This window comes from Podarcis muralis, chromosome 13 (assembly GCF_964188315.1).
Source record: "Podarcis muralis chromosome 13, rPodMur119.hap1.1, whole genome shotgun sequence".
Taxonomy (NCBI): domain Eukaryota; kingdom Metazoa; phylum Chordata; class Lepidosauria; order Squamata; family Lacertidae; genus Podarcis; species Podarcis muralis.
The window spans coordinates 7,764,195-7,791,891 of NC_135667.1; the positions used below are offsets into that span (position 1 = coordinate 7,764,195).

The 27,697-nt window shown below is 44.4% G+C and overlaps 1 protein-coding gene and 2 gene segments (V, D, J or C); all 3 read right to left on the reverse strand.

The window, feature by feature from the left end:
* LOC114583608 (immunoglobulin heavy constant epsilon-like) overlaps positions 1–27,697 on the reverse strand; it is a 179,784-nt gene that overhangs the window by 124,584 nt on the left and 27,503 nt on the right.
* Positions 1–27,697, reverse strand: part of LOC114582620 (Ig gamma-2C chain C region-like) — a 99,951-nt gene that overhangs the window by 45,258 nt on the left and 26,996 nt on the right.
* LOC144325057 (uncharacterized) overlaps positions 12,798–27,697 on the reverse strand; it is a 45,628-nt gene continuing 30,728 nt past the window's right edge. Inside the window, exons 4-14 of the mRNA XM_077916918.1 lie at positions 26,497–26,820; positions 24,627–24,947; positions 21,924–22,220; positions 21,189–21,515; positions 20,161–20,490; positions 18,541–18,876; positions 17,706–18,014; positions 16,675–16,998; positions 15,881–16,195; positions 15,230–15,399; positions 12,798–14,669 (exon numbers count right to left, since the gene is read on the reverse strand). Of these exons, the coding sequence (XP_077773044.1) occupies positions 14,661–14,669; positions 15,230–15,399; positions 15,881–16,195; positions 16,675–16,998; positions 17,706–18,014; positions 18,541–18,876; positions 20,161–20,490; positions 21,189–21,515; positions 21,924–22,220; positions 24,627–24,947; positions 26,497–26,820 (3,062 nt within the window). The 3' untranslated portion in view covers positions 12,798–14,660. The remainder of the gene's footprint in view (positions 14,670–15,229; positions 15,400–15,880; positions 16,196–16,674; positions 16,999–17,705; positions 18,015–18,540; positions 18,877–20,160; positions 20,491–21,188; positions 21,516–21,923; positions 22,221–24,626; positions 24,948–26,496; positions 26,821–27,697) is intronic.

A 27,697-nucleotide genomic window follows, 5' to 3' on the forward strand; every position in this document is an offset into this window, starting at 1 on the left:
GAAGATATATAGCTGGTCCTTATCACAAGAGGCCACTTCCCATAAAAGACCATGCAGAAATCAAGCATTTGGTCTTTTAAGAGTTCCTTAGCATTTTCTGACTCCTTTATGCTAACCCCCTGGTTTGAGCTGCTGTTGGCTGCTGAGAAATCTTGTTTTTTCATAGACAACAAGTCAAATAAATTCACTTACTCGGACGGACAATTTCTTCTGTTCTATTTCCAAGAGAGTGAGCAGCCTTGCAGTAGAATGGATCAAGATGCTTCCAAGCTGCGGCAGGGACAACTGCCTTGGAGCTTGCAGTGAAAGTCCCACGGGAGTTGAAGAAAGGAGGAAATTCCGTAAACTCGATTGCCTCGTCTTCATCATTATCCCAAGAGAAAGTGAGTGAGCCGGGCAGGAAATCCTGGGCCAAGCAGCCAATAGTGATGTTTCCATTGTTGGAGATACTCCCAGAAGATGGAATGAGAGGAAAGACATGCGGGGCAGATTGGCAAGCTGAGGAAACAAATAATAATAATAATAATAATAATAATAATAATAATAATAATAGGGTTTTTTGGGGGAAGATGCTTCATTTTTAGCTGGGATTGCTTATCTGAGCTGAGCTATTTTAATTGCCTCTCAATGTTTAAAATTGTTTTAACTGCTTTTATTTATAACTTTAATATTTATTGTAAGCTGCTTTGAGGTTTTCCTACAATCAAGCAGTATATAATTTTTGTTAAATAAAATAAAATACATAAATCCAGGCCAGGTCCTTGGGCGCATTCTACCTCTGACCGCCCAAGATTCTGTGGTTGCCTTTCTGACAGGTTGGACAGTTTAGCCAACTTAAAAAACACCCACTTCTTCAACCTTATTTTGATAAGACCTTTACACAGGATGGCTTCTTCATCGACACTTCCACTTGTCCTGTCACTATCTCCAGGGAAAAAAAACACAGTTGTTTATCACTGAATTAGAACAAACATCAATGGGTTTTTCTGTGGATTGTTCTGATTCAGTGGCGAACAAGTTTTCTTGGGAGATGTGGCAGGGATAAACTATAGGACCCATACTCAGAAAGTAGAACTTATGATTTCTAGGCACAGGACAACCCCCAAGTTTGCCTATGCCTCATGTTTCCTAACTGACAATTAACTCACCACTCTATAACCTCCGGCCAGTCAGCATCTTCTATCATCCAGCCCAATCAGAATAAATTTATCTAACCTTAACAAATTCTCAAACAAATTCTCTCTCTCACCCCACACCCCACAACCAATCACTAAGCATCTATTGCTATTTGAAATATGTACCATATTCTTACACCATGCCAGTCATGGCTTCTCCTAAAGAATCCTGGGAGGTATAGTTTGTCAATGGTGCGGAGAGATGTTGGGAGACCGCTAGCCCCCTCCCAGAAGTATAATTTCTGGAGTGGTTTAACAACCAGCCCCTCTCAAAAGGGAACTTTGGCAGCGATAACACTTTGAGGTGAATGGGGGCCTCCTTTTGCCTCTCAGCACTCTTAACAACAAACTTCAGCCCCCAGAATTCTTTGGGGGAAGCCATGACTGTTTAGAGTGGTATTGGAACGCTTCAACTGTATAGTGCGAATGTGGTCATCCGAATAACAATACAAGGCCTCGAACTCTGGCAGTCACAGAAGTCGCAGAATATCTTCCCCTTCAAAACACATATATACACAGAGAGATATACAGCACTTGTGCAGGAGCCTTCACAAAGAAGGGACTTGAGACTGGTTCACCTCCTAGCTAAGTGCTGATTCCACAAGGGTACTGAGTGAGGAGAGCTTAGATGCCTCACAGCTTTTCCAGAATTGGTGCTGAAGGCTTATGTGTCTCTTGCCAAGCTTAAGGGAGGCTGGGACAAGACCAGTTGCTCCCACTGGCCTTCCTGAAGCTATTAATCTCCCTCACAGATGGGTGTCAGGTACCAGAAAATGCCCTCCTCCCTATTAGATTTCTCTGTGGTGGGTTGTCAGTTGGCGAACTGTTTAGTGAGTACAGTGGTACCTCGGGTTACATACGCTTCAGGTTACAGACTCCGCTAACCCAGAAATAATACCTCGGGTTAAGAACTTTGCTTCAGAATTAAGTACGTAACCAGAGGTACCACTGTATTCATTTACTTATATGTTAAATTTCTGCCTCATCCCTTTCATCCCAATGGAACAACAGTAGCAAAAAGATATAAATTAATTAAAACACTAAGAACATATAAAAACATTTAAACATGAGTCACAACAACACCATATATTTAAAGCACAGGGCTTCCCTCAAATAATGTTGGAAACCTTTGTTCACCACAAGCAGAACTACAATTCCAGCTGAGAGCTGTAGTGCTGTGAGTGGTAAACTACAGTTCTCAGGGTTTTGCAGGTGGAGGGAGGGAAAGCCATATGCTTTAAATGTATGGTGTACAATAGATATGCGCAATCCTCAGAGCTAATAATTTCAGGGTTGCCAAGGGCAATGTCTTTCAACCATCAAATGTCTGGATGAACAACAGTATTTTTAAACCTCTACTGAATGAGGAAGACAGGTGCACTTCCCCAGGGAGGGCATTCTACAAATAGGGAACCACCATCGAGAAGGCCCTGCCAGTGCCAACTAGGCAGCATCCACAGCAGTGCCACTAACAGGCTTTCCCTGCTGATCATAGATCTTAAATGGTCATTACTGTGTGAGGCACCTTTAAAGTTGCATTACTAGCATGCAAAGTCCTAAACAGCTTGGGACACAGTATTTAAGAGTCCCAAGCTGTATTATTATTATTATTATTATTATTATTATTATTATTATTATGGCTTTGCATGCTAGTAATGCAGTTTTATGGGTGCCTCACACACCTGCAAGTTGCAACCCACTATCAAGCCCTCACTGTTAAGCAGCTGCTTTCAGACACACTAGAGCAGTGATGGCCAAACTTGGCCCTCCAGCTGTTTTGGGACTACAATTCCCATCATCCTTGGCCACTGGTCCTGTTAGCCAGGGATGATGGGAGTTGTAATCCAAGTTTGGCCATCACTGCACTAGAGAGATCTCCACAGCTTTCTGAGAACTGCATCACTTACACCTGAGTCTACAACACCAGAAAGGAGTCAGCTGAGACCAGTGGCTTCCACCAGTCTTCCAAAATATAACACTCACATGAGAGGCTCTGGTGCTGTTGTGCAAACCCAACCACCCAGAGGTTTGCAGAAAGCAAGGGTAGATATTATCTTAAAACCCTTTAAGTGAGTGTTGGTTGCTCATCAGCATTCTCATACTTCTCAGCTAAATGGAGAAGTCTGGAGTGTTTGGGGAGGCTAGCTGAGATCTCTTGGAAACTGGACATAAGGCAAGCATATAAATGACTCGATGACCTTTCCAACTCTACAATTCTATGACATACCTACCTGCTCTATGCTGGCCTTCCACAAGGGTAAAGAAAGGCAGTGGCTTTCCCCTAGGTTTTCCTAAAGCTGCTCCTTAGCTGGCAGAGTTAATTTGAAGCCCCTACCATTCCTGAACCTGATCTGTAGTTGGGTGACTATCACACCAGTCTTCCATCCTTGCGCCTGTATCATCCCAATTTTATGTGCTGCCGAAGCGAGCACTATCACGCCATTCTTCAAGGGGAGCACTGGCTTTCAGAGACCCACATTGTTCTCCCAGCCCTTTCAGGAAGGCCCATAGTTCAGTGGTGAAGCATCTTCCAATGGTCCCTCCCAGGACTCCCAATTAGCCAGGGGACTTGCAAGTTGCTCAGCTGAAAAGCACTTAAGAAACCCAGCAACAGTTGTACATTGGGGTACAGGGGTAGCTCAGTGGTAGAGCAGGGATAGCACAGGTCAGTGATGGAACATTTGCTCTGCATGCAGGAAATCTCATGTTTAACTCACAGAACCTCAAGGTAGGGTTGGAATATATTCCTGGGCTGAAACCCCAGAGAGTCGCTGTCTGGGGTCTAGGGGTGAAGCACACTGCTTCAGAGAAGCAAGAGAGCCTAGTGCTCTTCACTGTGCTGAATGGAAACGACAGCACATATTCCTGCTTACACTAATGGTGGGGAGGAGCAGAAGCTGGTTGCTACCTTAGAAGTTTACTGAAAGCTACCACTGAGCTCAGATCTTGCACACCTGCCAGTAAAGTTGCAGGCTGTAGGTAGGTCCAGGTGCTCTCTCTGCAATCTCTGTCTTTACTGAAACCTGGAGCCACACAACTCTCCATGCCGAGTGCTTGATTTCAAGGAAGGTTGAGATCCCTAGCATTCCTCCAGTCTTCCTAGTGGTGTGTTGGCTGGAGCGCAACACTTGAAAGCTTCCTTATCCCAGCTTTGGAGAAAAAGAGGGAGGAGAGTGGAAGGCTCCCAGAAGTTACTCCTAGCCTTTGTAAATCTGCAGCCCAACAGGCTGCCAAACTTTCCCCCAGCTGACTACTGGCCATTGTAGAGAGTTGCTCCCCTGCTTCAGGTATAGCTCCTGTAGATCTGAATGGCTTGTGTGCTTCTCAGCTGAGCACTGAGCTTCTGAGATCCTAGAAGCTTACCCCATGATTGTTCCCAAAGGCATAGCTGAGCAGAAGCCATCCCACTTTTCCTGAGCTCACCACTGAGCTTCAGAAAGACACCGGCTGCTCCCTCAACCTCTGCACTAGTCTAAGTAGCTTGCATTTATCCCAGCTCAGAGGTTAGCTACAGAAAAGCTATGAGGATGCTGGGAACGTCTTCCATCAGCTCAGAGAAGAGTCACCCAGCCCTGTTGCTTCCTTGGCCTAGCTATAGCTGCTATGGATCTGAAAGAGCTAGTATCTCACGAGTAGGTGGTGTGCTTCAGAGAAGCTAGGAGTCCCCCCTCCCATTATTTCCAAAGCTGTAGCTGAAGGAGCCAAAATCCTCTTTTCCCTAGCTGAGCACTCCTGATTACTGCTGCTATCTGAAAGGCTTGATGCTGTTCTAACTGACTGGTGAGTTTCGGAGAAGGTAGTGGGTTGCTGGGTGCTTTCCCTAACATTTCCAAAGCTGCAAAGGATCAGGGTGCCACCCAGCTCTTGCATACTCCACCCCCAACTGAGCACTGGATGTCAAGAGAGGTTCCAATAGCTTTTCTTGCCCTGCCTAGAGGTCCTAGATACCTCAATGGGCAATGGATGTAGAAGACTTGCACGTCTCCCAGCTGAGCTTCTGCAGTGTTGCCTCTCAAAGGAGTGCTGCTGACTAAGGAGGCTTCCTTCTTGTCACAATTTAGGAATGGTGGAGGATGTGCAGTATTCCAGCCACAAGACCTATAATTCAGTTGGGGCCTAGCACATCTCCCCATAGAATGCCGGCTCCCTGGGGGCATCCCCATTGCTGTGCATGTCAAAGCAGAGAGGTGAGGAGAAAGGTTACTGATACCAGGAATATATACCAAATTGTGAGAATTGAAATCAATCGACATTTCACATGAAATATCCCAGAGAAGCAAGCTGCTTATCTGAGCAGCTTGCAGGCAGCCCAGTAACTCTCTACTCCTCTCCCTTAAGCTGTCAGCTGAAAAGTTGGCCTAAGTGTTGGGCTGATGGGCTGCAAGTAGGCTACCTTCCAGTGTGCTGCAAAGATCACATGCAGCAGCTCCAAACTGAACATGGGCCTAAGGTGGCTATTGGGGAGTTTTTGTTGTGTTTAAGTCTCTCTTAAGCTCAGCAGGGAGGTGGCAGTAACCAAGTGTTAAAATCTGCATAAGTTGGGAAGCCTATCAATATGAGAAACCAGAATTCAAATGGAAATACTAATACTTATGCCCAAGCCTATTACAACCTACATCCTTTCCATGATAGTTGACCGATCCTAGAAAAAGTCTTTTCTTATGTTTCTATCTTCCCAAAGCCTGGAAGTAGGCCCCTTTCACTCACCATATAAAAGGTTGACCTTGCATGGTCCATTTCTCCTGGAAAGTCATCTTAGTTCTATGAAGTCTTCAGTGTTTTCTCCTAATGTTCTTGGAAACAGTCTCCAAAAAAGGAAAGTGACGGTAGATGTCCTTGGTGCTGACATGAAGGTCTGAAAACAGACAAACAACATATTGTGGTGGAGTGATGTCTGGGGTGGGGGCTATAATTTGCAACCAAAAGTGGCCACGTGAAACTGTTGCCGAGGCAGAACTTCCCCTTTTTCTAGTTTATTTGTCTTGCCTTGTTTTCTTGTTTTCAAACTTTGGGGTTTCTCACTAACCAAATTTCCAGAGTTAGGGTTAATCTGGCAAAACAGCCACACAAAGAGAGAGATATGGCCCCCTAATATTTATTTATTTCAAAAAGAAATAATAATTTATCCCTTTCTGCCAACAGCCTTATAAGTATAAATGGTAAACCAACTATTCCCGTACCCTCCAACATTTCTCCGATGAAAATAGGGACATCCCATTCCATAATGATGATTTTACTATCTATACCCCACACATCTTACTGGGTTGCCCCAGCCACTCTGGGCAGCTTCCAACATATATAAAAAGATAATAAAACATTATTATTTTTTTTAAAAAAATCCCCTATGCAGGATTGCCTTCAGACGGCTCAGGGGTCAGATAACTCCCTACCCTCCAATGAAAATAGGGACATCCTAAGGAAAAGTGGGACATTCTGGGATCAAATCAGAAACTGAGATGGCTTCTCTAAATCAGGGACGTCCCTGGAAAATAGGGACACTTGGAGGGTCTGTATCCCATAGCAGATAATTCTGGGTTGAATTTGGGACCAGGCCTCACCCTGAGAAGTCTGGAATTTATTGGTGATTGACCCTTTCCATATCACTTTCGGTGCCACCTAATACCACCCATTTTTTGTTTCATAGAACTGGGAGGGGGCAATTTCCTCCAAGGTTGCTTTGGGACCAAGTTGCTTACACCAACAGTAGCTTCACTTTGAACAAACGCTTGGAAGTGCTTCACCGCCTTGTGGAGGGCCAATTTATATCGTTTTGAGTTTGTGGGTGCCAGGCACCTATAATCTTTGCAAGTGTTAAAATATAAGCCAGGCTATCTAACTGTGTTGTGGCAATCACCTGGGTGGTGGGCCATTAAGAAAGCAAAGGAGAGGGGGCTCTGTGTGAGACAGCAAATGGGTGGGTGGGGACATAGTGAGAAGGACAAAAGCCAAAGTTTAGAGTTGGAAGTGTGTGTGTAATGTCAGACCCTCCAAGTGTACCTGTTTTCCAGGGATGTCTCTGATTTAGAGAAGCCGTCCCGGTTTCTGTAGGTGCTGCCACACTACAAGATTTATTACAGCTGTGGAACAAGTGTTATGTGGCACCAACTACAGTGCCATTTCTGCAGATTCAGATGGTTATTGGGCATATGTGGGGCAAAGTGATCCTGCAAACAAACTAGTCCCAAGCTGTTAAGGGCTTTATATAAGACTACTAACACCGTGAATCTGGATCTGGCAGCAGATGGGGAAGTAGTGCAGATCTCTTACTGGAGAAACTATATGTTGATAGGGTCTCACTCCTGATCCTGAGTAAGCACAGTAAGGTGTCAGTAGCTAGGGTAAGTGACTCAAACCACTCCAGGAGGACTATCCAATTGAGCCTGACTCCAGATATGAAAGGAAGCTGAGACTCACTAGAACCTGACCACTCAGTCTTCGTGAAATAAATTGCATTTGGCTGCAACTCAATGCCTAACAATATTGAAGTAATCAAAGTGGTCTTCATAGCCTCTACATTCTGATGCGGACTGAGGCACTGCCCCATTACTCTTCTGCCCTCTAGAACTTACCATTTCCAAGGAGCGGAAGATTGTTCTGAGTGAGAAGGACAACGGTTGTGCTTTCACTGAGCATGTATGAAACAACTGGCCAAGTGTTGTCCTAGCTGTGCATCTCTCACTGTGGTTTGGGAGGTATGGCAAAAAGATTCCAGAGTTCCTCAGGAGGAGGGTTTGATTGCTAAACCACTCTGCAAATTGCAACTGTCGGGGGACGGGGGGACGGGGGGACGGGACCAGGGAGTCTCCTAACAACTCTCAGCACCCTTAATAAGCAACAGTCCACAGGAATCTTAGTGGGAAACCATGACGGTTTCAACCAATATTGTGTGGCCGCAGTGTAACTGCCCCCACCACATAAAGTTTGGCTCTTAGCACTGAACTGCTACAGACCTGACAAACTCAGTTGTTGTTGTTGTTGTTGTTTAGTTGTTTAGTCGTGTCCGACTCTTCGTGACCCCCTGGACCAGAGCACGTCAGGCACTCCTGTCTTCCACTGCCTCCCACAGTTTGGTTAAACTCATGTTGGTAGCTTCAAGAACACTGTCCAACCATCTCGTCCTCTATTGTCCCCTGGTCTTTTCCAGGGAGTCTTCTCTTCTGATGAGGTGGCCAAAGTATTGGAGCCTCAGCTTCAGCATCTGTCCTTCCATTGAGCACTCAGGGCTGATTTCCTTCAGAATGGATAGGTTTGATCTTCTTGCAGTCCGTGGGACTCTCAAGAGTCTCCTTCAGCACCATAATTCAAGAGCATCAGTTATTCGGCGATCAGCCTTCTTTATGGTCCAGCTCTCACTTCCATACATCACTACTGGGAAAACTATAGCTTTAACTCTACGGATCTTTGTTGGCAAGGTGATGTCTCTGCTCTGACAAACTCTAATGTGCAGAATTTCAAAATGGCCTCTTCAACGTACTCCCCAGAGAACCGAATAGGTATAGCAACTTTTCAGGGAGAGTGACCAGAAATTGGGATTAGCCCTTGGCAACTAAGGACAGTTGGTATGTATGGACATTAGGTCTTCTTCAGCTCTCTTAAGACTTTTGGTGGCTTTTGGCAGGTGTGTTTGCTAGGTGTGCATAAGGCCCTGCCTCCTAGATTGTGGTGCTGGGCAGGCTGCTATAGCCATATTCCAGGTGAGAGAAATAATATATCATCTTGGTGGAGGTGAGACCAGGCCTAGTTCCAAGATTTCAGCTGTATTAGGACTTCTTTCATAGCTGCATTATATGCAGAAATTTAGCAGGTGAAGTTTGTCCTGGCATGGATAAAAAATGGTGGAAGGAGCTTCATTTGCTGAACTTTCCTGTCTCGGGCTGCCATTTGAGTTGCTTGGGGGAAAAAAGACACATGTACAATTTATGGGGGCCTGGGGATGGCACCTTAACCATATGGTCATTGTGCTGATGAGAGGTTACTATTTTTCTTTCTGGAAAGCAGTTAAAATATCCCTCCCACATTTGATTAATGTTATGTTCAATAGATGGAAGTGAGAGGTGGACCATAAAGAAGGCTGATCGTCGAAGAATTGATGCTTTTGAATTATGGTGCTGGAGGAGACTCTTGAGAGTCCCATGGACTGCAAGAAGATCAAACCTATCCATTCTGAAGGAAATCAGCCCTGAGTGCTCACTGGAAGGACAGATCCTGAAGCTGAGACTCCAATACTTTGGCCACCTCATGAGAAGACTCCCTGGAAAAGACCCTGATGTTGGGAAAGATTGAGGGCACAAGAAGAAGGGGACGACAGAGGGCAAGATGGTTGGACAGTGTTCTCGAAGCTACCAGTATGAGTTTGACTAAACTGTGGGAGGCAGTGGAAGACAGAAGTGCCTGGCGTGCTCTGGTCCATGGGGTCATGAAGAGTCAGACATGACTAAATGACTAAACAACAACAACAACAATGTTCAATAGATTCCTTCCAGCTCTAATCTATTGCACATTGTTTTTCAGGGTAGGAATGTGTGGATGAAGTGCAGTGAGGCTGAAAACCATGGCATGAATTTTCCTCCTGATGGTTTGTTGTTGATCACAATATAGGTAAGACTGAAAGGCCCCCACTGACATTTTGATGAGTCATCCTGAGAACAGATGCAACCTGTTTTCACCAACAGTTGTGAACTGGTGTTTCCCCTTTAAGCCAAAGGCGAGTGCTGGCGGTCAGAAGGGGATGGACAGATATGATGTGTGGGGCTTTGAATAGAAACTCACATTGATGTGTTCTGAGTCAACTTCAGATAACAAATGGTGGGTGAGAAAGCAACAACCATGTTTTGCTGATTTTGTACGAGCCACACACCCTATGAATTGAGCATATCTACCAGAGGAAACTGAGACACAGTTCAAACTGGGATGGGGCAGAATGTCATGCCTTTGCCTACAGTTTATAGACTGACAGAGCCAGCCACTGCCCCCCACCCCCCAATCCTCAGTAATGAGAGTGTAAACCAGGGTTGGAGGCAAGTTCTGAAGCCGCTCCAGTGTTAGCAATGTCTACAGCAAGGGTAGCCCTCCAGATGTCATTGACTCCCATCAGCCCCAGACAGCATCACCAATGACCAGGAGATGGTGGGAATTGTAACCCAACAATATTTGGAAGGCACCATGTAGATTTCTCTTGGTGTCAGTATCCGGTATCCTGAGGCAGCTGCAAGGTCCTGTAAGGATGTCTCATGAATAGGGTGGCCAGGCAAGAAAAAGTGCAGGGCACCTGAACCACTAAAGGTTGTGTAGGAGAGAGGATAGTTGTGGAAATTTCATGCAGGTTGTACCTGTTGAAATTCTTTCCTCTTGTTGTGTATGCAGGGGTCCTTCCCTCTTTTCATCTGGTGCCTCTACTGACCCCAGCTCCCTCCATACATATACATATACATATACATATACATATACATATACATATACATATACATATACATATACATATACATATACATATACATATACATATACATATACATATACAGTGGTACCTCGCAAGACGAATGCCTCGCAAGATGGAAAACTCGCAAGATGAAAGGTTTTTTTGGTTTTTTGAGTTGCTTCGCAAGACGATTTTCCCCATGGGCTTGCTTCGCAAGACGGAAACGTCTTGCAAGTTTGTTTCCTTTTTCTTAAAACCGTTAATACAGTTGCGACTTGACTTCGAGGAGCAACTCATAGCACGCGGTGTGGTAGCCTTTTTTGAGGTTTTGGAAGACTTTGGTGATTTTTGAAGCTTTTCCAAAACTTTTCCGACACCGTGCTTCGCAAGACGAAAAAAATCGCAAGACGACAAAACTCGCGGAACGAATTAATTTCGTCTTGCGAGGCACCACTATACATATACATATACATATACATATACATATACATATACATATACATATACATATACATATACATATACATATACATATACATATACATATACATATACATATACGTTTATGTATGTATTCTAGACCAGCACTCTAAGCAGCATTAGGTCGCTGGATCTCACCATACGTTTCATTTCTCACAATGACCCTGATCTTGAAATGAAACGTATCTTGTGCTGCTTTGAGTTAAACTTTGTGAAACCTTGTAAGGTTTTACAACCCAAAAGGAAAAAGGGACAGGAGCCTGAAACTGGATAAGCCTTGGAAAAGGCTGTATGTGGTACTCTGAAGGATAAATGAGGTGGATTCACTTGGTCCCTAGGCACAAGCCTAGGGCTCAGGGCCGCAATACCTCAAGGACTGCCTCTCTCCATATGAACCTAACCAGATCCTGAGGTCATCCTCTGAGGCCCTGAATTGTGTGCCTCCTCCACAAGAGGCTTGGAGGGTTGCAACATGAGATGCCTTCATTATACACATTTTGGTGCCAGGCAAAAATATTCCTCTTCAACCAGGCCCTTTGGCTGATTGACATGTGATGTCCATTTAACTGTGTTTGTTTTTGTTCTTATTTTTATTATGATTTTTGTGGTTTTTATATTGAGTTTTTTTTGTTGGGATCTTCCCTGAGGTAGAGTATTTAGAGTTGGCTGGGATGTGACAGAGGAAAAAAGGTTGTAGTCTGGTAAAAGCGGCAAGTTGGAGAGAGGCTTAGAGTGCGATGGTTGGTTTCTTTTTGGAATCTACAATTGTAGATTGGGAGAAGCAAAACCCTCTTGAAGTGCCAATGCTGTGTACCCTTCCATTGTAGGCTCAGGTTGTATATGTGTGTAAGGGCCTTCTTGGTAGCGGCACCCACCCTGTGGAATGCCCTCCCATCAGATGTTAAGGAGATGAGTAATTATATAACATTTTGGAAACATATGAAGGCAGCCCTGTATAGCGAAGCTTTTTTAAGGTTTAATGTTTTATTATGTTTTTATATATGCTGGAAGCCACCCAGAGTGGCTGGAGGAACTCAATCAGATGGGCAGGGTACAAACAATAAATTGTTGTTGTTGTTGTTGTTGTTGTTGTTGAACCATATATTGTAAAAACACCACAGTTTCCACTGTTCCTCTTTCCTTAAAGGAAAGATGAACCCCTGGGATCTTGCATCACTCAAAGATTGGAGTGGCATGCAGCTCTGGTATGTTAAAAGTTAACCACTAGTCCATGGTGAGTTACATACAGTAGACACATTTTAGGCTGGAGTTGGGAAGCCTCAGACCTGGGGTCTGAATGTGGCCCTCCAAGCGTTTCTGCTTGGCCCTCTGAACTCTCCCTACACCACACTCCCTCCCAAGCACCACCCCCTCCCCAGGCCACCCCCTTCACTGTTTTGCACTCTCCTGGGCTCTTTTTGCCCACCTTGAATGTGCCTTGATCTCTTGGTTGCTCAGATGGAGAATAAAGGCAGGTGTGTGAGTATGCGTAGAAGCTAGTCTACTGTACAAAGGCAGCATTTTCATTTGTTGCTCTTTTGCCTCTGGCCCTGCCCGCCACTAACATTTGGCCCTTGAAAGGTTGCCCAGAATGGAATGTGACCATCAGCGTGAAAAAGATCCCCCATCCCTGTTTTAGGAGAATCCCTGAAAAGAGGCATTTGTGTCCCAATGGGTGCCTTCCCTTCCAGTGCTTTGAAGAAGACTGAGAATTGACAACAATGCATGGTTAATAGAAGTTTATGTAGCAGCTGAGTTTTGATATGTCTAATTTGAACAAAGACTTATACAATGGAGGGCAATAGCATACAAGGCAAAATTATTACAATCAGAAGCAATACGAGGACAGAAATTAATATAGACAAACTCAGCACCAAACACAAGGATGTTATAGTATGATGTTTATACTGTGCATCCTTAGGTTCATTCTATAAATCAATGCAAATTGGTACAGTGCAATAGAATAGACTACAATGCATTGCTTTTATACAGATTATAGTAACACATTATGGTAAACGATAGGGGAGGGTGGTAGTCTGATAAAGTGATGGCTGCACAGTGCTGGAAGTTTAGTAAACTACAGTCAAACACGGCTGATGTGTACTACAACTCTGATAACATATTCACCAGATATATACCTTGGTTAATAAGAGACACCATCTACCCGCTGAACAATCATAGTTCAAGAAAGCAACCATTTACTGCTGTGAGCTTTAACAGCTGAATAGCACTGAAATATCGAGCCAGATTATTATTATTAATTCTCTGCCCAATCAGTTTGCTAATGCAAAGTGGTTCATACAGTTAGCTATGACCATGCTAAGCAGCTGATTAGCACCAAATGGCTGATCAACAGCAGCGGCAAATCTCTTTTTTAGCTGGACTGTGATCCTAGGAAAACTCAAGTTATAATTGTTGCTGCTTTGTGGTCCAGGAGCAGAGGACAATGTAATGCAAATGTGAAAGGATAAAGTTTCAACACTTCTCAAACACAAAACTAATGGAACCATGAAAAGTAATTCAACACAACACAGGGAAACTTTGGCCGATATTTTGCACTATGTAAGCCAAGTGGGAATGATAAAAAGCTGAGAACTTTTAATCTTCATTGATTTGACTGCTGGAGATTTAAACATGCCCAGAACTCTCTCCAGTAGAAATCAATAGCCTTGGAAAGGGTGTGTGCTTGCTGCCATCCATGAAAAACTCTTTGCTTATCAGGCTCCTCTCTTTAAACATGGTGATAAAGGAAGGGGCCTTTATTGGTTGTATCAGTTCTGACCCCTTTTGATCACAGTCATTTTGTACACATTTTTCTGTTTGTCTATAGGAGGGCAAATAATGGAGTCCTCTATTGCAAGTAAGGGGAAAATGTGGACAAAAGGACTTAAATTTGGAAAGCAAAAACAGCTACTCATCTTCTACTTTTATCAGTACACTTAAGACTAAACACTTGCTCTCTGGGCTGCAAATTGGCAACATATCAATATGGCAATGCTTCTAGAAACTGCTGCAGTGGAAATAATGGCTCAGGATTTGGAGGAAATTAATACAAAGTGTAGAGCAACGAAATAGCTTTGGAGCTTTTCACCAATTTGGATGGCTCCTGCTCAGATCCAGTTTTCTGCAACCCGTAAGTTGCTATAGTTGGAAGGAAAAGATAAATCATTCATTTTATTACTCATGGATGGTTGATATGCTATTCTTTGTTGTTTATTTCTTTCACTATTGTTGCGCTCCATATTGTTGGCACTGGCAAAATTGCTGTTTGTTGCTCAGTTTCCATATACTTGCAATATCGATGCAGAAAGTTGTTTACTATTTGGGATAATGTTCATGTAAAGTTGAGGTCGCTTTCTTCAGTGACCTGTTAACCATCTTTTTGAAGCAAAGTTGGCTGTGTCGATTATTGCAAAAGATGGCAAAGCAAACCAAGTAACACTGAAGATAATGCTTTCTGACATTAATGCTTTGTTGTATCGTAGCAGACAAAAAATATAATGAGAAAAGACTGAGAGAACTATATAATGGAGAGAAAAAGCAGGGTCTTATTCTGCATATTCTTCATCATGAGATAAGGTGGAAGGTTACTTCACCTGTGGAAACAGAAGAGGTGGGGAGAAGATTAAACAATCCATGCATGTTTATCTGAATGGTTTGGGGATGAGAACAGGACACCTAGGACATTGGTTCTGCTGTTGCTGGAGAACAGCGAGTTAGAAGCCAATTGATCTCATGCCCATTTTGTGACAGGCAGAGGACATTCTTTCAGCACTAAGTAGTCAAACTAGTAGGTAGATGTGCATATTCATATTAGCATAGGACTGCAAATGCAAGTTTGTTCTCACTTGCTCACACTTAATAACATATGTCAAATGTACACTCACAACACAATTTAGGACCGTGAGAGATGGTGTCCACAATGAATTGTTGGGTGAGAAGCGAGGAAGCCAGTGCCTTCTACATTTGTGTGGTGCTTCCAAGGTTTGACTCTAGCCCATGGTTTCCCAAACCTGATTCTCCAGCTGCTTTTGGACTACAATTCCCATCATTCCTGACCACTGGTCCTCCTAACTATGGATGACGGGAGTTGTAGTCCAACAACAGCTGGAGACTCAAGTTTGGGAAACCTTGCTCTAGCCCCTTCCCTTTTTACCTTGATGAAAGTGACAAGTCCCCCATAGAAGATTGCAACAGTGAAGAGGACCATGAAAGTGGAAACTTTGTTCCAGACGCTGTTGGCCTCCTCGAGTTCACTGTACTCATCTTCGTTTTCATTGCGGATATCGCACAGAGCAGCACCCATGATGGCACAGTCCCAGGAATCTGCAGGATGAGGTGAGATGATACGGTTACTCCTTGGAGAACAGATGGAGGAGAAAGTCTTCAAAAAAGCAAGAACAAAGTACAACAGCAAATATACGATGAAACAAATAAGAGACAAGGGTGCGTTGAAGGCATGTTGGTTTCTCTTTGTTGAATATAGACCCCACAAAGACCAACAGTGTTCCTAGGGCATCTTTAGAGGATCAGCATACAGTGTAGATTTTGTGCAAAAGCTATATCTGGTTATTGGATCGTGGCACAAGATGCAACTGAAGAAGAAAGAAAGAAACACCTCATTGATTATTACTTTAATATAGAACTGCAGGATACATTAACATTGTGCGATATAACAGAATGGACATCCCATCTAGCAGGATGTGAAGACAGCAAGCAGGCCAAATCAAGATGTCAAGGAAATTGCATTGTCTTCGCAATGAAGTGAATTTATCTGGTGGTAAGGTGCAGATAAGATGTATTTTACCAGAAAGGGAATTGGTTCTTCTGATTGTGATGTTTTCAGAGGAGACGTGTGCTACAAGGCATGCGTAAGAGACTCCTGTCAGCCACTTGCTTGTGGGGACTTCAAGTATGCTCACTAAGGAACATCTTTGTTTTTCATGGTCACATTTCAGACCATGAGTATCATAACCCTTCAGTGACATTCCTTTTTTCTCCTCCTCCCACTTCACAAAGATCTCTCCTGGGTAGAAGTCTCTGACCACGCAGAATAAGGTTACATTTAAGTCATCATTGGAGGACTGTTGCTGGAGGTAGACTTTTGGGGGCTTCATTGTGCCTGTGTTAAAAAAAGGGAAACAAAAAATGTTAGAAGAAACTACTAAGGACATATTTGAAATTTACCCTGTTTATCAGTCTTTCACTTTCCCCAGAAAACCATTGGAATTATATTTGTTGTTGTTACAACTGGGGTGGCTCTCTAATAGTATTTTCAGCATTCTGAAAGGTACAACACCCATAATTCTTTGTGGAAACCATGAAAATGAAACTGGCATAAAAGAGATAAAACTTCATTGCATATACAAATCGTTAAGATTAGTAGCTTCAATCCTGTGCTCAGGTGGCTTTAAATGTAGGTGATGGACAGCTGTGTTTGCTCAATATTATTTTGTGTTGGCTGCAGTCTGAATTAGCATATTGAGCAAAATGGGTTAGTACTTTGACTCAATCTCCAGTAACTTTGGTGTGTTCCTGAATCACTCTGTTTTGCTCTCAGTGTCTCATATGCTCCTGCCCACCCTTTTTGTAAGTCCTTACCATTCCTTCGCTCAAAGTGTCGCTTGGTTTCTCCTAGGCCATTTTGGATGCTACAGGTGAACTTCACAGTGGTTTTCCATTCAGTCAGATTCATGCGCAGTTGTCCGTAGATCCAAGAAGTGCTGTTGGTTTCATTCAAGAATGTGGTAGTCACAGCTTTTGTGTCGGCAGGTTCTCCATCCATTGTCCAACTGACTGTTGAGTTGATGGTTGCATTTGCAAGGGGCATCATGCATGTCAGAACGGCACTTTTGTTTATAAAGAGATCTTCAAAGAGCGGTGGCTGCATTTTGATAGCTGTCTTGTTAAGAAGTGGGGCCATTCCTTCAAAAACAATCATCAGATTGAACGAGTTTGAGATGTGCTCTTCAGAAATCACCCTATCTGTTGGTTTAAGGTGCCGTATTGTAATGACTAATCCAACCACAAGAGAACCCTGTGTTGGACTAGCTCATGAGTCTTAAGCAAAAGAAGTTTATGATTTGGATGCTATAACCAGTTCTATAGAAAATGGAAGAATCGTCCAGTTTGAGGTGGAAATGACAAAGTGTGTGTTTGTGAAACCAGCTCAAGAGAGAGAGAAATATGTGGCCCAGCATTATGCCCAACTGATTCTACCACCTTTGGGTGGAAACAGGGACTTGACATTCAGAAATACAGTCAAGTGCTCTGAGCATGTGGTTTCCACATTCCTAAAACATCTACTTCATCCCCCAATCAACCCATCACTACCCCCTATTCTGTGCACACAATTGATCATCAAATCAATTGCCACAACTATCAGCAAACTGCTGCTCTTTCCATTTATCTCTAGCTAGTATGCAGTTGTTAAAGGCATAGAATAAAAAAGTGGTATCTTAAACTTGCCTTCTGCCCTCCGATTCCCTATGACATCTTAGGAGCTTGTATGAATAATGATAATTGTGGCTACTTAGTGGTAAGGGCTAAGCACTCTGCAGAGCCACTCTGTTTCCCATTAGGATTGGGTTCCTTATGGTTTCAATGTAGTTTACCTGTATATTATGACTTACCAGAATAATGCAAGTCCTTCTTAATCATGGTGTTGGTTGAGCTGTGATTCACAATGCATGTATAGATTTCTGGCTCTCTCCACTCTTCTCCGCTGAGTACCCAACTGCAGGTCTTCTGGAACTTCCCATTACCAAGTGGGACCAGAGCTGAGGAATTAGTACTGCAGCTGAGCCTGTGTCCTTTGGTGGCCCATTCAATGTCTATATTTTTGGGATAGAAGTCGGTAGCAAAGCAAACAAGTTTCTGGCGTCCCCCATCTTCCGAGGTGTGGAATGCTGTCACCTGCGGGGGAGCTGGTTGCAGAAAATCTGAAATGAAAGGGTTGACCTTTTGGTTGCAAAAGAGAACATGCACGGATAGAGAGCAGAGTTCCCTGTCAGTTCAAGTGCCTGGTTAATGAACACTGAGTTTGAACACTGAGAAGTACACACATTTCCTTAGAAGTAAAGCTCCTCTTCCCAATGATTTCAGTGGAAACAACTAATGGAGGCTTGTTTCCAAGTGATGAACACACACATACATGTTCAGCACCTGATGACTGCTGCAAACACCACATTCCTGCCATAACACCACAGACAGAGCTATCTTACCTCCAAAGTCAGCAGAGAAGTGCGGCTTTTTGATGGAGGAAGTTTAGTGTTCATCTGAATGTTGAGTTGTGATCATTGAGTTCATGCGTGTATGAACTAACCTTCATTGTGGTGAGAATTGCTGCTGAGCAATTCTTCAACTCTCTTTTTTAGTGGCGGTGACCCACACAACCATTTCTTCTGTGCAAGGTTAAGCCTTCTTCTTTCATTGGCTAGTGGAGCATTCTCCAGCACCCAGACTTACCATACAAATGCTCACTGGCATTCTTCATAAGAGTTAAGGACTCATGCCCCACAATGCAGGAATAGAGGGCTCTGCTTCTCCACTCAGATGCTGGGACTTTCAGAAGGCTTTGGATGGTAAAAGTGGGGCTTCCAGCTTGGGCTGTTGGAGGCCCTGTGATATATTCAGAGACATCAATGTCTGTGTCATTCTTCTTCCACCTGATGAATATTTCAGCTGGGGAGAATCCAGAGACCTCACAAGCCAACCAAGCTACAGCTTGGGATGTAGGTTGTATGAATTGTCTTGGCGATAGAATGACCAAGTTGAAAGATGGAGCTTTAACATGGTTGGAATCTATATGGAAGGGGATGAAAACAGAAATGCTGACAAGGTTGATATTCAATTAGAAGACACACGAAGAGAGAGCACTAAGTTGGTGGTGGTGGTGGGGAATAGTGAATCACACTACAGTGGTACTTCGGTTTTCGAACAGCTCAGTTCATGAACAACATGGAAATCGAATGCTGAAAACCTGGAAATAGGTGTTCTGGTTTGCGATCTTTGCTTTGGAAGCTGAACGTGCTCCGTTTTGAGTCCTGAGCTTCCGTTTTTACTGTTGTGCTTGCTAATTTGCGCCCCCCCATTGTAATTCAAGTCTTCCCTTTCCATTTTCCTGTTGTGCTGCAAATTTGTGCCCCCCCCATTGTAATTGCAACAACGAACAACTTGGAAATTGAATACTGCAAACTCATAAATAGGTGTTCCGGTTTGTGAACTTTGCTTCGGAAGCTGAACATGCTCTGTTTTGAGTCCCGAGCTTCCGTTTTTACTGTTCCGCTTCTAATTTGCATCCCCCATTGTAATTAAAGTCTTCCTTTTCCGTTTTCCTGTTGCGCTGCTAATTTGCCTCCCCCATTGTAATTGTAGTGTTCTGAGGTGATATTTGGAGCTTATATTTTGAGTTTTTGTTTTTGAGGCTTTTTCGGTTAATTTGTTTTTGTGACTGTGTGAAACCCAGCTCAGCTACTGATTGATTGATTGTGTGACTGCAGAAATGGATAAAAGCCCCCCCCCCCCATCCAAACAATGACTATCATCAGTGCAGGTAAGAAAAAAATAATTTCAATTTTTATCATCTGCAATACTGTTTTATTTATTTTATATTACAGTACATTGATTATTGCTTTCATTTTATGGAGCAATGGTCTCATTAGATAGTAAAATGTGTGTTAAATTGCTGTTTTAGGGGTTGTTTTTAAAAGCCTGGAATGGATTAATCCTCTTTGCATTACTTTCTATGGGAAAGCGTGCCTTGGTTTTTGAATGCTTTGGTTTTTGAACGGACTTCTGGAACGGATTAAATTTGAGAACCAAGGTACCACTGTGTTGATATACTGAAGACTGTATTTAATTTTCATGCTAAACTATGAGATCTATGTCCATCTGAAGCCCCATTACTTTCTCATAAATTCAAGGCCTAGTCTCTTATGGTTGAGTGATGAGGGACAGGCACCACATACATTTTCCTCTATCTATCCGTTGGTATGCAGAATACTATTTCCTTTGAAGTTATCAGATGCTATTTTCATAACCAGTAGTTGTTGACTTATCACACATTTCTTCCATATCTTCCCTCACCTTTGTTTTTTTGGATGGTCTGCTTCATGTCCGGGAAGAATGAGCAGGGATGAGAAATTAGGCACTGGATTTCATTTCCAGAATCCCAGGCCTCTCTGGTGATGGTCAACTGGCTTTGTAAGCTCTGGGTGAGGTTTGTGTGGCTTGTGATGTTTGCTTTTTCGGCATTGTTGGTGTAGTTTATGCCATTCACCACCCAGGTGAGCACGGCATGGTCCAGTTCGTATCCCACAACAAGGCAAATAAAGAGAGCTTTACTTTGGGTTAGTAGTTTCTCAAGAGGTGGCTTCAGGAGGTAGAGACTGGGAGGTGGGACGCTCCCTTTACATGCTAGAGGGGAACAAAAGACAAAGATGGATTTTTATGATGGTCAGAGTAAAGCACTTGGCAGGAAGATATAGAGAAATGGGGCATTGTGAGGAGAAGAGGAGCTGAGGGGTGAAGGGAGGTCCCAACTTTTTCAACAACACATTTGGAAACTGCACCAAATTCCCCATGGTGTAGGGTTGCCATACGCCTGGAATTTCCCGGACATAGCCAGAAAACTGCAGTCAGAAGCAGTGTCCCATGTCGACAGTGTCGTTTTCGGTGAAAATGCTCAACAACTTTGGGCAAAACTAAAAAACACACAACTTCAACAATTTTTGTCTCCGGATTTTCACTTTTTGAAATATGGCAGCCGTATCTGGTGAAGCCAATCATTTCCCCTTCAGATGGCCTATATTAGTCAAGTCCTCAGAAATGTGATTTGTACATTCTATGCCCAACACACTATTGTAGTGCAGGCTGGGATTGTCTACTGATGACACCTGATTGCCTGGCAGTCTGTTTGCCTTAGATCTGACAGGAACCAGGGGAAATGTAGGAGAGCAGGACAGTAGAGCAAATGCGTGAGTTTTCTCTCTGGGGAGTGAAATGGACTAAGGAGAGCAAGAGAGGGAGAAAGTGTGTGTGTGTGTGTGTGTGTGTGTGTGCGTGAGAGAGAGAGAGAGAAAGAGAGAGATTCTGCAGTGGGCTTGGAAAATCACCTGTGCACTTGCTGATGCTGCTTGTCTGGATGTTACTTGTACCAGGTTGCCTTGCCTTGCAGGTATACTTCTGTAGTGTGTTCCATTCCTTCAGAGGCACAACCAAGTTGCTCCTGGTATAAAACTGGCCAGCATTCTTCAGAAGGTTTGCAGGCTTGGGGGCCTCTTGAGCCTTCCCACTGGCCTCCCAGATGACTTGGATGTTCTCTAGGGAGTTGCCATAGATGGAGCAGACTAAAGTGATGTTACCACTGTTCCCCAGTCCTGTGCTGGGACAGAGTGGGTCAGTGCTGAGAGTCAATGAGAGAGCTGTCGGCACAATCCAGTCTGAAGAGAAAGAGAGGGAAAGGCAGATCTATTTTGTAAGACTTTGGTGAGCGTTGGATTCTTCAAAATAACACTAGTGACGCTGGAATAAAACCATCAGTGGTTTGGGAATAGTATGTCCTATCTCTATTCTTTTTCTTCCTGCTTTGCCTCTCCCATATTCAGCTTTGTATCTCAATTTTTTCACTATTGCTTCTGTCCATGGTTCAGCCATCAGAACCTGCTGTCCCAAACCAAAGAACTTTGTCTCTTAATTTCTGTCCAACTCCAGAAAACTCATTGGCTGCTCTGATGATGGGTGGCTAACTAGGCCTGACCTAAGTGGCTTGCTTAATTTTCATTGTCTAACTGAGGGATTCAGCCCAGAAATTCTGGCAATTTGTTGTGTGGTTTATTGTTCAACATTACCTTTTCTCGAGATGTTCCTGACCACCTTTGTATTTGTAGCCTCATGCACCACCTCACATGTGTTGATCTCCACTTCTTGCCATTGAGAGATGGGCATTTCCAACTGGTTGCTGGAACTGTATGTCCCATCCGCCATCTTTTGTTCCACAAATGTTACTTTCTTGTTTTGTGGACCAGCCTTCCACTCGATGCTCACATTTGGGGGTCTGTAGTTAGATGCGATGCACTTCAGCGTGATGGTTTTATTTTCTTGGTCTATTGACTGCAGGAGTTCAACAGTAGGTGCTTGAAGCTGGTCTGTGAAGAAACTTCTGTTATAAGTAGCCATCATAAAATGGGAAAGAGTAGCATTGCAGGGTGGGTTAGGGAGACATCAAATTTACCTGTATTAAGAAAAAGGAAGTCCTCAGGAGCATAAGCGAAAGAAATGAAGAAATTCTTCATGAGTGAAACAAAGTGGAACAGCAAACGGACCTTGTGTGAATTCCTGGCATAGGCAGTAGAAGTTTGTTGTGTGATAGGTGGGAGAATGAGAATGAGGATATATTGTCTTCACAACTGCTTACGCCTAAAGGTTATCCTGTCTGTGTGCTGAGTTCAGAGGACAAGACAATTCTCTCCAGTATCAACAGTTTGGAGAGACTCACCAAAGCCTGAACTCTGATCCACAGATGCGTCCAGTTTTTCTCAGGTGAATGTGTAAACTTCTCCTCATTGTAAAGCAGAGAAGTGATGCGAGGTGGTAAGAATGCTCTGCCTGTGGTGTTTTTTAATAGCCGTCTTGCACATGCAAGTCATCACCAGAAACATTTGTACAATGAATATGCATGGAAACATGCCATGAGGTTTTGCAGAGAGTGCTGCACACCACATCTGCCTGCACGGTTAAGCTTCACACCATGAGTGAGATTTCAGGAGATATCTTACCGAGGCTTAGTTACACCCTGACTTCAAATTTGTTGTATATTAGGTTGCATCCTGTGAGTGTGTACTCTTGGTATGCGATCCTTTGCCCTGGTCCAAGTGGATTACCATCCCACTGTTAGTCTATGCTTTGGTCCTTGTTACACACGCACCCCCTCCCAGAGGCGGAGCAAGGTGGGGGTGGGGCGCCCCAGGTGCCATCCCTGAGGGGGGTGACAAAATCCTGGCCGGGCTGGATCGCGTCCCCCTGCTGCGCCGCCGCACCAGACCATGCCCCCCGGCCCAGACCGCCACGCCAAATCGTGCCTCCTGGCCCGGCCACGACGGCGGAGTGTGCCCCCTGACCTGGCCATGTGGGCCGGATCGAGCCCTTCGTCCGGGTGTGATCGTCCCACACCCTGGGTTTGGAGTCGCGGGGGCAGTGCGCCGTCACCCCGTGCTCCCGTCTGGAGGAGGCAGGCAGGCAGGGGAGAGGATGGGAAGCAGGCAGGTGGGCAAAAACAGAGGGGGGCGGGAATGGGTGCCGCACGCCCCATCCTGTCCCTCCTGGTGGGCTCTGTGCTCGCCGTCCCGTCCCTCCCAATGGGCAGTTCACACCGCCCCAGGTGTCGGAGAGGCTTCCTCCGCCACTGCCCCCTCCTCACAGAAATATTCAGATAGCTCAGTTGGTTAGAATGTGGTGCTAATAATACTAAGGTTGCAGGTTCGATCCCTGTAAGAGACAGCTGCATATTCCTGCATGCAGGGGTTGGACTAAATGATCCGCAGGGTCCCTTCCAACTGTAATCAATGATTCTATTATTTGTAGCTGCAACCACTGCAAATTAGGGGCATGCAAGCACTCTTGGCCCTGTTGAAGGGAACACAGTGGCTCAGTGTTGATTCTCCTCTGTCTTATGTCTTCCGTGTTCTCCATCTACTCTTCTCTGAATCAAGGCACAGTTGCCTCTTCCTATATTGCTGAATAGGTGGCTACATCCCAACTGTAGCGTTGCACTGGTGTAACACTGATGTAACACTGGTTGCATTAGTGTGCAGTGTGAAATCTGCATTGGCAGAAGGACCCTTGTACCAAATCCCAAACTTTTTACCATACCCTACTTTTCATTCATTCATTCATTCATTCATTCATCATTTTATTTGTATGCCGCCTTTCCATAGTTAAAACAACGCTCAAGGCGGCTTACAACATGGCAATATTTACACAATTACCAACATAACAAAAGTCATAAACAATAAATAAAACATACCAATAAATACACAACCAAATGGAAAGCAATTTCCACATAAATCACAAAATTAAAACTAAGAATACAACATTAATATCAATCACAATTTAAAAAGACATAGATAAAAAATAAAAGCATTTTTTTTTAAAAAACCAACCAAACAAAAAACAGAGCCCTCCCAGCAGCAGCAGCAGCAGCAGCACTCCTTGATGGAGCCTGTCAGGCCCCGCCCCAAGCCAGGTGGAGAGAAGCAGGGCAGGGCCCTTCAGACTCCCAGCAGGTCACTTGTTAGGGCTTTTTAAATGAATATAGCAACTTACAATATTTAGAGATAAGGGAAAGGAACAAGACCTTTCCCTGTGAACAGGCATTTCTTAGCTTTGGTGCATCTATCTCCTAGCAATGACCATGTGCGCCCCACCCCCCAATGTTGTGACCTACTAAAAAACGCAACCTTCTCTAGAGAGGAAAGTGTTAGAAAATTATCATTCATACAAAGAGCCTGACTGATCTTTGCAACCTCAGCACCCGCCTTGGGAGATTCACTTACCAATGGGTACCTTTTCACTCTTAGTGAGTGGCTGGTTGGACGAGGAATGGTGGACCACACAGCTGTAGCTGCCGCCCTTCCCCCCTGCTTCGTCTCTGCCAATTTTAAGGATGCTGTAAGTGGTGTACCCCTTCCCAGCTGGTGTCACTGGTCCGTTGTCATACAGTGTCTCATTCAGGATATTGTTGTCCTTCTTCCATGAGATGCTAATTTCCTCTGGGGAAAACCCATTCACATTGCAGACAAGAATCAGGGCCAGGGTACTCTGGAGCGAGACGTCAAGGTTGGCTTTTGAAACGGTGATGGAGGGCTCTATGGTTTCTGAATTCAAAAGAGGGAGACTATCATGATTAATGAAGTGCCTAGCTTTGTGCTAGCAAACTTGCTCAGGACAATTTCTCTCCCTCCCTCCCCCCCTCTCTCTCGCTCTCTCTCTCTCTCTCTCACACACACACACACACACAACTCACACACACGCACATGGTTTGTGTATGTGAGAGAGACTCATAAACCAATTAAAACAATCCACAATGCAGCTCCTAGACTGGTGACTGGGAGTGGCTACTGGGACCATATAACGCTGGTTCCAAAAGATCTGCATTGGCTCCCAGTGCGTTTCTGAGCACAATTCAAAGAGTTGGTGTTGAACTTTAAAGTCCTAAATGGCTTTGGTCCTGTATACCTGAAGGAGTAAAGGTAAAGGACCCCCTGTATGGTTAAGTCCAGTTGAATTTGACTATGAGGAACGACGTTCATCTCACTTTTCAGGCCGAGGGAGCTGGTATTTGTCCACAGACAGCTTTCCGGGTCATGTGGCCAGCATGACTAAACCGCTTCTGGCACAACGGAACACCGTGACGGAAGCCAGAGTGCATGGAAACGCCATTTACCTTCCCACCTCAGTGGTAAAGGTAAAGGTAAAGGTACCCCTGCCCGTACGGGCCAGTCTTGACAGACTCTAGGGTTGTGCGCCCATCTCACTCAAGAGGCCGGGGGCCAGCGCTGTCCGGAGACACTTCCGGGTCACGTGGCCAGCGTGACAAGCTGCATCTGGCGAGCCAGAGCCGCACACGGAACGCCGTTTACCTTCCCACCAGTAAGCGATCCCTATTTATCTACTTGCACCCGGGGGTGCTTTTGAACTGCTAGGTTGGCAGGCCCTGGGACCGAGCAACGGGAGCGCACCCCGCCGCGGGGATTCGAACCGCCGACCTTTTGATCGGCAAGCCCTAGGCGCTGAGGCTTTTACCCACAGCGCCACCTGCGTCCCACCTCAGTGGTACAGTACCTATTTATCTACTTGCACTGGTATGCTTTTGAACTGCAATTGTCTCCACCCCATCATTCAGCCCAGACACTGAGGTCCAGCTTTGAGGACCTTCTGGTGGTTCCCTCATTGCTAGAACTATAATTACAGGGAACCAGGCAGGTAATGGTGCCTGCCCTGTGGAACGCCCTCCCATCAGATGTCAAAGAGTTAAATAACTATATGATTTTTCGTAGGCACCTGAAGGTCTTGTTCCGGGAAGCTTTTCATGTTTGGTGCATTGTTCGTTTTTTGCTTCCTTTCCCCTCTGTATTGTGTTGGAAGCCACCCAGAGTGTCTGAGGTAACCCAAGTCAGATGGGCAAGGTATAAGAAATAAATTATTATTATTATTATTATTATTATTATTATTATTAGGTGGGTGCCTCAGTGATTTCTCACTGCAGGCACCAGAACTATGTGGTTCGGCCACAAACACCAAGAAGAATCACAGCCAATTACTGGCCCTTAAAGGTAATAATGTAGAAAGTTTGTAATCAGAGCAGAAGGAGAACTTGATAGCTGAGTTTACTTCTAGCAGCCAGACCTAGACATCCATACTTACGTGTCTCTTTCTTGATTGTGAATTGTTTGATGACTTCTTCATAGCAACCTCCAGCCACTTTGCAGGTGAATCTGGTACCCTTTCTCCATTGTTCCAAAGATATCGTGTGGGTGTTTTTAATCTCCTGTGCTCCACTGGCGTCCTTTCCCCTCATGGTCTTCTGACCCATAGTACTGGGCTTGCCATCCACATCCCAAGTAACTTCAATGTTTTCAAGGCCAAAGCCAACCACAGCACAAGTAACATTGGCTGTCCCTTCAAACAGGTCTCTAAAGGATGGCTTGATGATGGAGACAGTAGGTTTTAGCAGTGAAGCATAGCAGGCTGGAGAGGAGGGTAAGATACAGAGATTGGGAAAGATCCTTTAAAATCCTTGAATGTGCGAAAAACACACCCACCCAAGATGAGGACGAACACTACCTGTCCGTAGTTACTTGGAAATGAACTCCATTAAATACAGAGGGTCTTGTTTATCAGTAGATATGAAAGGGCTGTTGCATAAACAAATATTGGATGTATGTCCCTTTTTTGAGGTAAAATGTGGATAAAATCATGTTTCCCCATTTTTACTTTTTTCATTTGTAAAATCTAGGCATAATTTTATTGGGATTGATTTGACTGTAGAGAGAAACTATCTGTATTCTCTCTGTCTACTTTGTCAATTATATCCATCACCTCCCCCCCCAATATGGCCGCTGAGACCATATAACACCAGTCCTGAAAGACCTGCATTAACTCCCAGTACATTTCTGAGCACAATTCGAAGTGCTGGTGCTGACCTTTGAAGCCCTAAACGGCCTCAGCTCTGTATACCTGAAGGAGCATCTCCACCCCCATCATTCAGCCCGGACACTGAGGTCCAGCTCTGAGGGCCTTCTGGCGGTTCCCTCCCTGCAAGAAGCCAAGTTACTGGGAACCAGGCAAAGGGCCTTCTCGGTAGTGGTGTCTGCCATGTGGAATGCCCTCAAATCAGATGTCAAGGAAATAAACAACTACCTGACTTTTAGAAGACATCTGAAGGCAGCCCTGCTTAGGGAAGTTTTTAATTTTCGATGTTTTGTCGTGTTTTTAGTATTCTGTTGGGAGCCGCCCAGAGTGGCTGGGGAAACCCAGCCAGATGGGTGGGGTATAAACAAACAAACAAACAAACAAACAAACAAACAAACAAACAAACAAACAAACATCTCTCCCTTTTAGGTGA